The 15,813-nt window shown below is 38.5% G+C and overlaps 1 protein-coding gene across 2 annotated transcripts in view; it reads right to left on the bottom strand.

Annotated features, from left to right (window-relative positions):
• TBC1D23 (TBC1 domain family member 23) overlaps positions 1–12,769 on the bottom strand; it is a 54,799-nt gene extending 42,030 nt beyond the window's left edge. For both annotated transcript variants that reach the window (XM_029939190.1, XM_029939191.1), the window contains exon 1: positions 12,516–12,769. In XM_029939190.1, coding sequence (XP_029795050.1) covers positions 12,516–12,568 — 53 coding nt within the window. In that variant the 5' untranslated portion in view covers positions 12,569–12,769. The remainder of the gene's footprint in view (positions 1–12,515) is intronic.
• Positions 12,770–15,813: the final 3,044 nt, after the last annotated feature.

Below are 15,813 nucleotides of genomic sequence, written 5' to 3'. Positions count from 1 at the left end.
CATTTTGGAAATTGGCTTAACAGATCCTCTAAAATGTTAAACCTAAAGTTACACTATGACCCAACAATTCTACTCCCAGGTACAAACAAAGAGAACTCAAACTATACACCCACACAAAAACTTGCACATGAACAGTAATGACACACTACATTTCACACTCACTAAGCAGGACAAGAATGTGAAGAAATTACAATCCTTGTGCACTGCTCGTGGAATATAACACGGTGCAGCCACTGTGGAAAATTTTGGTAGTTCCAGAAAAAGTTACAGAGAATTACCATATAATCTAGATATTCCACTTCTGGGTATTTATCCAGAACTAAAAACAAGAACTCAAACAGTTATATGTATATATCCACGTTCACAGCATTATTCACAAAAGCCAAAAAGTGGAAACAACCCAAGTAAACAAAATATGGTATGCACATACAACAAAATATTAATCATCCTTAAAAAGAAGAAAATCCTGACACATGGTACAACATGGATGAACTCTGAAGACAAATGCTAAGCAACTAAGCAAAACAAAACAGTAACAAAAGATTAAAACCTGTATGATTACACTTATATTAGGTACCTAAAATAGGCAAATTCACAGAGACAGAAAATACAAGTTACCAGGGGCTAGAGGTAGGAGGGGTGAATGGGAAGTTATTGTTTGTTAGAGTTTCTGCCTGGGATGATGAAAAATTCCAGAAACGGATAGTGGCGAGGATAACTGTACATACTACGAATGTATTTACTGTCACTGAACTGTACACCTTAAAATGGTAAAATTTAATGTTATATACATTTTACCACATAAAAAGACAACAAAAAACTTGTACATGAATGCTTATGACAGTATTATTTGTAATGGTCAAAAAGTAGAAGGAATCCAAATGTCCAGTGCCTGATGAATAAATAATATACAATATATTCATATAACGGAATATTAGTCAGCAATAGAAAGGAATGAAGTGTATCACACTGATAAGCCCTGAAAACAGTGCACCAAGTGAAAGAAACCAGACACAAAGGCCACATATTGTATGGTTCCATTCACGTGAAATGTCCAAAGTAGGCAAATGTATAGAGTCAGAAAGTAGAACAAAAGAAATGAGAGTGACAGCTAATGGGTAGGGGGTTTCTTTTTGGAGTAATGAGAATAGTTCAAACTTACATCACAGTGAGGACTGCCTGACACTTTGAATATACTAATACCACTGAACTGTACATGCACTTCAAATGGTTCACTTGTACCAAAAATACAGATGAAGTTCAGTGACCATAATGTACTACATAACTTATTATTTATTTCTTCATTTTTTTAATGTATTTAAATCCAAGTTAATTAACATATAGTGTAATAATAATTTCAGGAGTAGAATTTAGTGATTCATCACTTACATATAACACCCAGTGCTCATCCCAACAAATGCCCTCCTTAATGCCCATCACCATACAGCCCATCCCCTCTCCCAACACCCCTCCAGCAACCCTTAGTTTGTTCCCTGTGTAAGACTCTCCCTCTCTCTTTTTATCTTATTTTTCCTTCTCTTCTTCTACATTCATCTGTTTTGTTTCTTAAATTCCACATATGAGTGAAATCAGGTGATATTTATCTTTCTCTGACTTATTTTTTTAAGGTAAGCTCTATGTGGGGCTAGAACTCATGACCCTGAGATCAAGAGTCACATGCTCTACCAGCCAGGTGCCTCATGTGTAACTTATTTTTAAATACCAATTTAAAACCATCAAAACCTCCTAAAAACAAATAGTATCAGACATATTAAGAAATGACCACAGCACCTTATAATCTATGAAAGCACAGTATGGTAATTGTGAAATCTTGAAGTAATCTGCATTTTTGTCAGAATCAGACATACATTTTACAGCATTTAAACAAGTTGTATATTTGAATGCCAAGGGAAAAAAAAAAACCATCTCATTCACCAGCTTTAAAAAAATGAGTGAAACTTTGTATCCGGATCAGATCCACAAAAGCAGCTTTGGGAGATTCCCTTATCAAATAATGCAATCCTCTCCTGAATTTAAGCAGGATCTTGTGCCAAGTAAGGAAGGTGTAACTCTAGTCTCTATGTTTGACAAGCCAAACAAAAATGGTATCTACAGTATTTCAGCACTGTGAAACAGGCAAAGGAGACAGATCATAGAATGCTGCTCTGTAAACTACTAAAATTAACTACAAATGGAACAGATGCTTCAAATCTTCAGACTTATTTTTGATCCATAATCCACACAGATCAAATTGCACCAATGGTACCAATGGGGCGTGCCCCTTCTACTAAGAAAAAACTTGGGAATTTCTGCCTCAGCAAAAAAAAGAAGAGAGGGAGGAGGAGGAGGAGGAAGCTGTTTCTCATGACTTGACTTTAGATGTGTAATGTTGCAACACATCTGCTGTAAGACTTTGCTTACAAAATGGAAGAATATCTTCTCTACTAGTGAGAAGTTGCCTTTACAGAGGGCTCTAAATCCTTTCCTCTTTCATGCTTCCTCAAAATAAAAAGTCCCTAGCATACTGTTCTTTTCTATACATATGAGGTGCCTTTCCAGCACTTTCAATGCACAAAACAGGCACCGGATTATTTTCCCCCAACCAAAGCAGTGGTTTATTTGGAAAATAGAGTGTGTCCTTTGCCCAAGAGGAAGAATGGGATGAAAGCAGTACAAGTCAACACAAACACCACATTATGTGTTTCTACCACAAATGTGCAATTTATCCAAAACGTAATGAGAAAAGAAACACAACCAACATTCTTTTCCTTGAAACCATCATTTTAGAAAATAAAGGAACACTACCACAAGTGAAGTGACAACACTTTGACATCATTGGGCAAGTTTTTCCAAGGGTACTTTACCAATGGAGAATAGTTAGGCAGAGAAATACATAATAGATTTTTTTAAACCTGGATTCCAATCACCAATGATAATTTATTTGACTAAAGACAGTCTCATTTACTTTCATGTCAGTGGTTAAATCCAAACAGATTCTACAAAAAAACCTCTAGAATTTCCGGTATTTAATTACACACCTATATGAAATAAATACATTCTTCAATGGGTCACTTTTATACTTCAAAACAAAGGCTAGAAATTCCCTAAAAGGGAAAGTAACCACAATAGAGTTATTTTAAAACCAAGTTTCTTATTTCTCCAATATCCCTGAATAAAAACAACAGAAAAATTACTGAGCTAATAAGGTTACTAAGCTATATAATTACTTATATTTTCTAACTAAATAGCACGACTATCCTCTCACAAACTGTAAATAATTCTATTTTATATATGACATAGTAGATATATGTAATATAATTGTTATGGATATATATATATTTAACATATAACTTATTATACAAACACATTTACATATACAACATATATATGTATATATTATCTAGGTGTACTATATAACCATAATATCTCAAGATCAAAAAACATCTATTTTTGGCAAGGCTATGAGAACACATTATGAAAATTAAAGCTCTGTATCACTTCCCATCATATCAATCATGAATTGTCCCTTCTTGTATATATGACAGACAAGGTATGCATATCCTTACAGCTTTATAGGTGTCACAGATAACAAATACATATGTTCAAAAACACACATCTTAGAATATTGTGTCTTTCAAAACACAAGATTGATTGACTATAGGACTACCATATTTTTAATTGGGCTCTCTCTAGGTGTCTGTTCCACTATATGTGAGATATATAATATATATGCATTCAACTATTGAAAGAGCACAGGGCTTAAAGAGATAGAAGTTCTACTAACTGGGTTTGTCACCTAACCACCCTGGGCCTATCTTCTCATCTCTAACAAGAAAACTACAATAATTCATAACTTCCCCTTCTCACAGAACTGTTGTAAGAGCCAAATGAGACAGCATATATAAGCATTACATACAAGAAAAAGCCCTACGCAAACATATTTTCTTGTATCTTCTTGCTAAAATTATTAAATATCACCACAGCCAAAGTTTTATGTAACAACTGCTTTAAAGCACGAAAAGCACAAACTACAGCATATGAAATGCCTGTGTCAGCTTATGAATAAGAGAAGACTCCTTTAATCCTCAAGAAAAAGAAAGAAGACCTGAAACAAATGATTTAATTACTGATCATTTTCTTAGCTCGGGTCAAAGGTTAGACAGACTCTTAAAAACAAGATACATTAAATTTCAGGCAATAAGTTTCTTAAAATTGGCTCTGCATTTCCACAAGAAACAATTTCTCTTGCAAGCCTAACGTAAGGGACTAATTTATCTTCCACTTATAATTCTCAATATCTAAATCACTTCAAGCACTATCCCCTTTCAAGTTGTATAATCCTATTCTACTCTGCTAGAGTGTATAACGTCCCAAAACACCAGGATTTAGATATCGTCACATATTATTTGACTACTACGGCTAAAAAGATAAAAAAAATTCAAGTGCCCAAGCAAGGCAGAACACTGCAAACTCTGGTTTTAAATCTGTCTCAATTTTTTTCCTAAAACACTACACAGCAGCTTGAATATAACCAGTATTTAGTTAATGTTTGCTGAATGGCTTATAACTGCTTTGCTAAACTCTATTTTGCTTTTGACACATGAAGGTAGCCACTGCTTTTGGTTTATACTAAGTAGAATCCACATTTTAGCATAAGCACCAGCAAATTTACCAAATCTGTGCAGAAGACAGAAGTTGGCTATGTGCATATTGCATGCAGTACACTTAACTGGGTGCTTCAAAATTACCTGAGTTACCTCCAAGATGGGGAAGGCACCTGTACTCTCTACAGTAAAATTAAATGATACTGAATTTTTTTTGGCATTCAAAAAACAATTACTCTTACCTGTGAATATCAAAACATCCACAGGAGTAAAATCTTAAAAGTGAATTATTATTTAGGAATTACCATTAAAAGCAGTAAAATCTGATTAAAAGAAAAACATTAATGTAAACAGTATAAACAAAGCAAGTTTTCTTAATATCTAATCATTGACTGCACTCTACTTATAGCTTACCAAATCAAAGAGATGTCACTTAAGAACACCTAATTTGGGGGAAAAGGGCAAGATGGCGGAGAAGTAAGGAGCTCTGTAGTCTTCGCCTGCCTGGATCTATCAAACTGAGGACTGAAGCGACAATACTCTGATCTGCAAGAGTGGGCAGAGAACACACAGACTCCAGAAAGAAGACAACCGCAAAACGCCTGAGTGAGTGAGTGCGAACTGGGGAAATTAAAAAACGGGCCGGGGCCCGGGGGTGCGGAGGGGTGGAAATCCCAGCCCAACACAGAGAGAGCATGCGGTGCCCTGGAGAAACAAGGGGAAGAGAAAGAGAGACTGAAAACGCTCATAGAACTATCTCTAGAGAAGAGATAAAAGACTTGCCCCGAGTAGGAGAGAGACATTATCGCCCCATATATAACTGCTGGGTGCGGGGAGAGAAATTCATCACATCTAGCTGGCGAATTCTTCCCTGGGCTCGGCGGCAGCTGCGTCCATTTCAGGCATTTAAATCAGAGTTAATATCCATTATTCTCAAGCTATTCCAAAAAACAAAAATAGAAGGAAAACTTCTGAACTCATTCTACAAAGCCAGCATCACTGATTCCCAAACCAGACAGAGACCCAACAAAAGTAGAGAACTATAGGCCAATATCCATAATGAATACAGATGCAAAATTACTCAACAAGATACTAGTAAATTGAATTTAACAGCATATAAAAAGAATTACCCACCATAATCAAGTGGGATTCATTCCTAGGTTACAGGGCTGGTTCAATATTTGCAAATCCATCAATGTGATACATCACGTTAACAAAAGAAAAGATAAAAATCATATGATCCTGTAGATAGATGCAGAAAAAGCATTTGACAAAATACAGCACACTTTCTTAGTAAAAACCCTCAAGAAAGTTGGGATAGAAGGACCTTACTTAAACATTATAAAAGCCATTTATGAAAAGCCCACAGTAATATCATCCTCACAGTAAGGAAAACCTGAGAGCTTTCCCCCTGAGATCAGGAACACAACAGGGATGTCCACTCTCACCACTGTTGTTTATCATAGTGCTGGATTGGCAAAGATGAAGTCAACCTGTCACTTTTCACAGATGACATGATACTCTACATGGAAAACCCGACAGACTCCACCAGAAGCCTACTAGAACTGATCCATGAATTCAGCAAAGTTGTGGAGTACAAAATCAATGGACAGAAATTGGTTGCATTTTTATACACCAATAATGAAGCAACAGAAAGAGAAATCAAGATATGGATCCCATTCACAACTGCATTAAAAACCATAAAATACCTAGGAATAAACCTAACCAAAGATGTAAAAGACCTGTACGATGAAAACTATAGAAAACTTAAGAAACTGAAGAAGACACAAAGAAATGGAAAAACATTCCATGCTCATGGATCAGAAGAATAAACATTGTTAAAATGTCATTATTACCCAAAGCAATCTACACATTCAATCAATCTCAATCAAAATTGCACCAGCATTCTTCTCAAAGCTAGAACAAACTATCCTCAAATTCGTATGGAACCACAAACAAACAAACATACAAACAAAAATGAATAGCCAAAGTCATATTGAAGAAGAAAACCAAAACGGGAGGCATCACAATCCCAGACTTTAGCCTCTACTACAAAGCTGTCATCATCAAGACAGTATGGTATCGACACAAAAACAGACACATAGACCAATGGAATAGAATAGAGAACCCAGAACTGGGCCCACAAATGGATGGCCAATTAATCTTTGACAAAGCAGGAAAGAGTATCCAATGGAAAAAAGACTGCCTCTTTAGCAGGTGGTGCTGGGAGAACTGGACAGCAACATGCAGAAGAATGAAACTAGACCACTTTCTTACACCATACACAAAAATTAACTCAAAATAGAAGAAGGACCTGAATGTGAGACAGGAAACCATCAAAGCCCTAGAGGAGAAAGCAGGAAACAACCTCCTGACCTCAACAGCAGCAATTTCCTACTCAACACATCCCCAAAGGCAAAGGAATCAAGAACCAAAATGAACTATTGGGACCTCATCAAGATAAAAAGCTTCTGCACTGCAAAGGAAACAATAATAAAAAAAAAAAACTAATAGGCAACCTATGGAATGGGAAAAGATAGTGGCATATCACAATCGGATGAAGGGCTAGTATCCAAAATCTATAAGGAACTCACCGAACTTCACACCCAAAAACCAAATAATCCAGTGAAGAAATGGGCAGAAGACATGAATAGACACTTCTCCAAAGAAGACATCCAGATGGCCAACAGACATATGAAACAATGCTCAGCATCACTCATCATCAGGGAAATACAAATCAAAACCACACTGAGATACCACCACCTTATGCCAGTCAGAGTGGGTAAAATGAACAAATCAGGAGACTATAGATGCTGGCGAGGATGTGGAGAAATGAACACCCTCCTAACTGTTGGTGGGAATGTAAACTGGTGCAGCCGCCCTGGAAAACAGTATGAAGGTTCCTCAAAAAATTAACAATAGAACTCCCCTATGACCCAGCAATAGCACTGCTGGGGATTTACCCTAGGGATATAGGAGTGCTGATGCATAGGAGCAGATGTACAACAATGTTCATAGTAGCACTTTCAACAACAGCCAAATCATGGAAAGAGCCTAAATGTCCATCACCTGATGAATGGATCAAGAAGATGTGGTTTACATATACAATGGATTACTACATGGCCATGAAAGAATGAAATCTGGCAATTCATAGCAAAGTGGATGGACCTTGAGGGTGTCATGCTAAGTGAAATAAGTCAGGGGGAGAAGGACAGATACCATATGTTTTCGCTCAGAGGTCTAACAGGAGAATCCTAACAGAGGACCATGGGGAGGGGAAGGAAGAAAAAGAGCTAGGGAGAGGGAGGGAGGCAAACATGAGAGACTCTTGAATACTGAAAACAAACTGAGGGCCGAAGAGGGAGGGGGAAAGGGGAAAGGGGCTGACGGTCATGGAGGGCACTTGTGGGGATGAGCACTGGGTGTTATACAGAAACCAACTTGATAATAAACTATATTTTAAAAAAAGAAAACACCTAAATTGGGGCGACGTGGGTGGCTCAGTCAGTTAAGCGTCCAACTTTGGCTCTGGTCATGATCTCACAGTTCATGAGTTTGAACCCCATGTTGGGCTCTGTGCTGACAGCTCAGAGCCTGGAGTCTGCTTCAGATTCTGTGTCTCCCTCTCTCTTTCTGCCCTTCCCCCACTTGTGCTCTCTTTCTCTCTCAAAAATAAATAAACATTTAAAAAAACAATACCTAATTCAAGACAATAAGGTTTATAGTCTCTTCATTTTTTGTAAGCTAAAATCTCGTCTTCCCAGAACAAGATGTCAATATTCCTCTTAAATGAGTTCCATTCTTCTTCATATTAAATGTATTTCTTTATTGATTATATCATTTTTGAAATTGCAATCACCTACTCCTGAAATCTCTTATGTTTGGAATGCTTATGAAATGGAAAGCAATGAAAGCACTACTTATAGTCTGCACAAAACTTTGAAAAAGACTCTATTATTCTCAAACCAATTCTATTCACATTTCAAATTAAGAATAGAAGCTTCTTTATGAACTGATACTTTTACAATTTTAAGAAAAGTTTAGCAATAATTTAAGAAGAGTTTAGCAATAAATTAAAATCACAACTTTAAAGTGAATACTGCACAAAATTTTTAAACTAAACAAACTCAGAATACTAACAGTTGTAAAATTAATATCTATACAAAAAATGTTTTTACTTATTTTTGAGGGAGGGAGAGAGAGAGAGAGAGTGTGCGCACATGCACAAAGAGAGTGAATGGAGGAGAGGGAGAGAGAGAATCTTAAGAAGCCTCCACTACCAGCACAGAGCCTGAAGCAGGGCTCAATCACACAACTATGAGATCATGAACTGAACCAAATTCAAGAGTCGGATACTTAACTGACTGATCCACCCAGGCATCCCCAGAAAACATTTAAGTCCTGACTTTAGATCTTTAGGTATTATGTCTGGAAGAAAGCCTCAGAAAATGAGAATCATGTTCAAATCCAAGACCGATTTCTTTAATATTGAGAAGAGTAATTATCAGTCTTTGAATTATATAATTGAACATGTTTGATCTTTACAAAGTTGTAGCTTAATTATTCAAACTTAAATAATTTCAAATTTGTAAACATTTTTAAAGGATTTTCTTCATATGCTCTTAGCTGATATGGCTGCAGTTTCAGAAAGTGAGCTATTTTTTGATATACTTGGTTTTCCATAAAAAGTGAGCATTATACAAGCAGACCATTACACAGTCAAAAACAATTAGGTCAGAAAATATATATTAAATGACAGCTTGGTATGTTATGGCATATGATTTGACAAAAGTCATGCAGACAATAAACATTTACTGAGTCACTTGTTGTCACCCACTGCACTTAAGACGTTCCCTTGTAAAGAGCAATGATAAAACATGTAGTCAGATAAATTATAGCATAATGTGTTAGGTGACAAAATATAACAGGTTATATAACATATAGAGATGCCTTCCTCTGGCCAGCTCCTTTTGAGTTATACATCATCCAGAACCTTGCTCAAGAAGGTGGTCTATGAACCAGCAGAAGTCCCATCACCTAGAAGCTAGTCAGTCAGAAATATAGAATCTCAGGTCCCAAGCAAATGTACTGAATCAGAATCTACATTTTAACAAAATCCTCAGGCAAATCCAATGCACATTTAAATTTCGATAAACATTAACCTAGAACATAAATGAAATCGGTAAATAAGTGTCAGTCCTCATCCTGAGCCTTTTAACAAATTGATACATAATTTTAATGTGCCAGCTACCCAGTTTCAGAGGTTAAAAACAAACCAGGAAATACCACTGACAACAAAGAAAGAAAACAGAAAAGAAAAAAAACTAACAAAAAGCAATTTCAGAAAGAGATGGCTCTGGGATCCATTTAACATAGCAACAATATACCCTATCTGCCTAGACAGATCTCACTATACTACAGAAGTATAACAGTAACTGGCACTCTTAAACGTTCTTCCTAACTAGACCACAAATTCCTTGAGGACAGGGACCTAGTTTTATTCTTATACACTTAAACATCTGTACACTGAATGACCCTAAGTCATTGAGATAAGTTCAGGTTAGGCAATGGGATATATAACACATTTCAGAAAAATTTCCATCTGAAAAAGTTACAATAAAAATGTGGCTTTTTAAAAAAGAAGAGTAAATCCTCCCCACTTCATAACAACCCATTTACCAGTCTAAGAACAGAGGCCATATCAAATCTGTGGCTCCAAATCCAATGTCTTCTCTGTATTCAAACTCACTCCTATAGGGCACCACTGAGTTCAGTGAGCACAGAAAAATGGACAAAGATTACATGAGAATGGAAGGAGAGCAGAAATCACTGAACACCTCAGGGTCCCTCCATTAATAAAAATAAAAACAACAAAAATAGTCACACAAAAGCTAGAGCAACCCTAGAAGAGAACAAACGCCACCTTTAACAACATTAATTCTATGTTCCTTGCCTCTGTGAACAGACTCCTGTTCACAATCCTAAGAACTCCTCAAAGATACCTTAACTCGAGAAATATTTCCCCTCGTGACCTCCAATAAGCTGATCAGAGGCAGTTGGATACAATTCACACTTCCAAGACAGCCAATTTCATAAAGTTCTAGTCATTACTCTCCAGTCAATCATTAGTTTTCTTGCCTATGTCGTGATCATGCTATTAACTCTATTCAAAGGCCTTTCCTATCTGTCAATCTGAATGCACTATTCAATATGTTAGCCACTAGTCATGTGTGGCTATTTAACACTTGAAATGTGGCTAGTTCCAAATGAGATGTAGGGTAAAGTACACGTGAAATTTTGAAGACTTCGTATTAAAAAAGATATAAAATTATCTAATTGCCTTTTTTAAAAGAATGGTATATTAAAATAATGTTTTATATATAGATAAAAGAACTTAAACTGTTTCTTTTTAGTTCTTAATGTGGCTACTAGAAATTTTTAAATTACAGGGGTGCCTGGCTGGCTCAGTCAGTGGAGCATGCAAATCTTGATCTGGCGATTTTGAGTTTGAGCCCCATGTTGGGTGTAGAAATTATTTTAAAAATCTTAGAGGAAAGAAAGAAAATTTTAAGTGACATTATGTGGCTCACATTGTACTTCTAGTGGACAGCAGTAGTCCAGATTCTTCAAGGCCTAATTCAAACACCTTTGCTTCCATGAAGCCTTCTCTAATGACTACAAATGGCAGTGGTTCCTGCCCCCCAGAAATCCCACAACACTTTCCCATTCCCAAAGAACTGGATCAATTTTACCTTGTTACTGAATTTACTTGTCACAGCCTCAACATAAGCAAACTGAGAAAAAGAAATTCCATCTAGGTCACCAGTAAGTTTTCCTCCTACGCCTTAGAGAGTACACGCATGCACTAAGGTGATGCTGGTCATCTGCTAATTGAAAGCTGACTTTCTCAACTATTATATTATCTATCTCTGTCAACGATTTCTATTTTTCTCAAAGTCCATGTGTAAAATGTCCTGTATTATTTTTAGGCAAACAGCTTATTACATGAGCTATATACATGCCATATGATGAAAGAGCAAATGTAAAACTAATACATGTGGTTAATATACTTAGATTAAATATAAAAATTCAACAAACTTCTAAAGGTTCCATATTTTTTTGTGCTGTCTTAAAAACGTATTGTAAAGATCAACTATTTCAAAAGTAGGAGCCTTTCCTAAAGATTAACGACATTAAGTGACTAAAGTCTACTAAATAATTATTGGGAGGTCCCCGCCCCCTCCACGGCCCCGAGTATAAGTCAGGTTAGCATGCAACGGCTTGGGAGCAGCAAGAGCAATGTCCACAAAACATCCAAAAGCTGTGTCGATTGAGCGTTAGGAAGAAAGAGATAGGAAGAAAAAAGTCGACTTGTGTGAGACGAATGGTAGAAACTGCTGAAACGCAAAATGAGAAATAAAAACTGGAATATAAAAAAGATCTCAACTCTGTGAGAGGAATCCTCCCCGGGTGTATCCCTCAACCTCTCAGGTAAACGCTGCGGTGGGAATTTCAAGTGCCTCTTCTTCAGTGGTATTCTAGGGCCTCAGCTCTTCACTTCGTTCCTTACCAAGCTACTCGAACGCCCCGGCCAGGGAGTCCGGCCAAACCCAGCCCTGAAGCCACGCTCTCCAGCGCGTTTTGGAAACCGGTAAACGAAACAGGAGGACCTAACGGAGGCCCAATACCTGAACGACACCCCTATCACTTGGTGGCGGGTCTCAGACCCTTTGACTTGATGGAGCCGGCTGAGAGGACCTGGCCAGCAGAGGGGGCGGGGCAGAGGGCTGGACTTTGTCCAGGACGGGTCTTCCCGTTCCAGGCCGGAGCCTGCTGGCGCCTCAGGGACGCGCAGGATGGGAGGAAGAAGAACAGAGAGGTAGAAAGAATCAGCTCTGGGCTACCACTCACCAGCTGTCACCGCTCGACGTTGGCAGTGGCAGAACCTCTTCTCCTTCCGCCATTGCTGTTGACGTCCACGTCACTTTGCCGAAAAGTGGACCCGGCGCCGGGACTGACTCTGAGACCCAATGTCGTAAAAGGTTCTCGGAAGTCTGGGACTGTGCTTCTGGAGAGGAAAAGAAAGAGGGAGGAGGCAAGAGAAGGGAGGAGCGCGACGTCCGACGTCCCGACTGCGAAAGGCAGCTTGGGGGAGGAGACTCGGTCAAAGCAGTGCCCCTTCAAAGACTACAGGTCCCAGGATGCCGCGGAGGCTGGGCGGATGGCGTGGGCGGGGCTTGATGAGCGAGCGTGACCTGGTAAAAGGCCCTTGTAAGCGTCGTTTCTTAGCGTCCACTTGGCTTCTTCATTGCATCTTGGCGTCCTTCTTGGAATTGGGAGTCCTAACTAATGGAGATTGTGGAAGAAGGGGGAATTCCACAGGGAAGATGAGCGTAGGAGGATAGCCACATTTCAGTCATTTCCCACTGTAATAACTGGGTTTGAGGAAAGAGTTGGGTGTAAGGAAAGGTCACGCTCACCCCTATTTGTGGGGCGTGGTCAGAAGCACAAACGGAGGCCTCCTACTTTCTGTCTGAATACTTGAAAGTTGTTTGGGATGGAAAAAAAGGCGCTAAAAAGTAAAGGAAATACGCTCCAGCCTCCCGCCTTTATACATATATATCTTCCTCATACCTGCAAAGTCAAATCCAAGGTTAGCTTTCTAGAACTCTTGGAGTTCCAAACCGAGCTGCCACGTGTCTTCTCTTCCCACCCTACTTCTTGTTCACGCCACATGTATGCGCACCGTGGCCTCCACATCCAAGCTTGGTCCACATCACCACCGCCACCATCAAAGCACTAACCTCTTGTCTCCCCTTGACCATTCCTGGTGTGCACAAGCTCGGGAGGATGGACGTAGGGAAATGCATTTGCAAGCTACAGAACCAACATCGATGAATTAGAGATGAAGGCAACACTATGAATAAATCTGAAAAAAATATGTTACATGAACGAAATAGATTGTAGAAGGTTAGGTATAGTATGGTCTTATTTATATTTGGTGGTAAAAATAGGTAGGAAAATATATTGTTTGTGAATAGATGCATACGTGCTTTAAAAAATAAAGCGGACTGATAGAAAAATTGGCAGTTCTCACACAGCCAGACAATAGTTAAAGCAGTGAAAACAGATTTTATTCACAAACTACTGACAGTAGGGGAAAGAGCAGAGCTCCATTCCAATTGGTGCAGAGATGATTAATGGTTTTAAAGGGAGAATGAGGGAGTGGAGAGAATGGAGGCTCATTAGAGTCAGAGAAGTGAAAAATTACAAAGAGCTAGCCAGTGTGATGGTGATTAAGCCAGATGTATCTGCTAGCTGGTATTTTTGAAGTTAGGATTCTATCCTCCCACAGACGCTAGGAGACAGCAGCCCTATCCTCAGGTCCTTGAGAAAGACACTTCTAAGTCATAAGAGAAACATATTTACAATTCTAAGCTCTAATAAATGCTCCAAGAAAGAGAGGTCAGGAACAAAGAGTAAATTCTCCTGGCAGTTGTAACTTTCTCAATCAAGCATTTTAACGAGGAGCTAGGTTTCCATAGGGGGCTAGAGTCCTCCTCAGACATGGCATTAAGTTGCTAGAAACCATGCTGGAGTTTGGTCAAGTCTCTTAGTACAGAGATTTGGACAGAATTGTTACCGGAGGAATCTCTACCTGAGAAGTGTAGTATAGTAGGTGTTCAATATTCCTTATAGAGTCTATACTTTGGCATACAGAATTTTTCATACTTTAAAAACTATTTGATTATATAAGCACAAAACATAGTCCAGCATTAACAATCAAACACACATTAACTCTCTTTACAAGAAGCGGGATAATACAGAACCATGTTATTCCACCACTTCCAAGCCCAGGATCTTTTTGTGCTGTTCAATCTTTCTGGGGAAAATTTCCTTTAATGTGGAATGAGGGTTTTGATGACTACCATCAAAAGAGAATGAAAGGCATGAATCTAGATCAATTTACCATCCTAACTTCAAGACCTCCCCTGTGGCCCTTCAATTGTCAGTGGGTTTTCAGAAGCTTTTCTAAAATAGTTTTAAAAACTACTAAGTCAGTGACTTGACAGGCAGCTGTTCATTACTTAATGTATTTCTAATACTCAATGGTAATTCATGTTTAGTACAATTTTCTAAATTTATTTTTAAGAGAGACAGAGACAGAATGTGAGTGGGTTAGGGGCAGAGAGAGAGAGAGAGGGAGACACAAAATCCAAAGCAGTTTCCAGGCTCTGAGCTGTCAGCACAGAGCCTGACGTGGGGCTCAAACTGATGAACTGTGAGATCCTGACCCTCGCTGAAGTCAGACACCCAACCGACTGAGCCACACAGGCACCCCAGTACAATTTTTTAAAGTTTATTTATTTATTTATTTTTGAGGGAGAAAGAGAGCATACAGGCACAACCAGGGGGAGGGGATTATAGAGAGAGGGAGTGAGAGAATCCCAAGCAGGCTTCACACTGTCAGCACAGAGCCCAATGTGAAACTCAAACTCCTGTACTATGAGCCGAAATCAAGAGTCGGATGCTTAACCAACTGAGCCACCCAGGTACCCTCATGTTTAGTATAATTAAATCAATATTTGCTTTATAGTCTATATGGTAAAAAAATATTCCATGAAAAATATATCACATTTCAAGCAGTTAGTCACTTTGTAGAGGTGAAGTCAAAACTTCTGTCTTTCACTCTTTTCAGTAGGGCCAGAGTCAACTTCATGGGCATGAAACTTGTGCCACAACGCAAGATCCCATGCTTAGAAGGGCCCTGCATTTGGTTTAGTGCTCTGCTATTGCCATCTTGAAATTCTTAATGATTTTGGAACAGGAAGTCTCTTGTTTTCACTTCATGCTGGGCTCCAACAAATTATGTAGCTGGTCATCGATAGAGTCACAATGATATTAATGTATAACCCAACTGAGGACAGGATTTCACTAGAAATATTTAATAATATTTCCTGGAACATTTATATCATTTGTTCTTTACTCATCAACCTGTTTTGTGTTCTGCTGAGTTCACTCTCAGTTCAAGGTATTCACCAAGATGACATCCTCTTCCTCTGGTGGTAATTCTAGGAATCTGGCTGTTAGGGGAAGTCCTTGAAACTTGGTATGCCTTTGGTTCCTCTGAATAGGTTCTACTGGTTTACTCTCCACGGTATTTGGTGATTGCTCATGTTTGGCTTTTTCATATCCAAGCTGCAGTTAC

Source organism: Suricata suricatta, chromosome 5 (genome assembly GCF_006229205.1).
Source record: "Suricata suricatta isolate VVHF042 chromosome 5, meerkat_22Aug2017_6uvM2_HiC, whole genome shotgun sequence".
Taxonomy (NCBI): Eukaryota; Metazoa; Chordata; class Mammalia; order Carnivora; family Herpestidae; genus Suricata; species Suricata suricatta.
The sequence above is the reverse complement of the archived record's forward strand: the minus strand, read 5'-3'. Positions and strand labels throughout refer to the sequence as shown.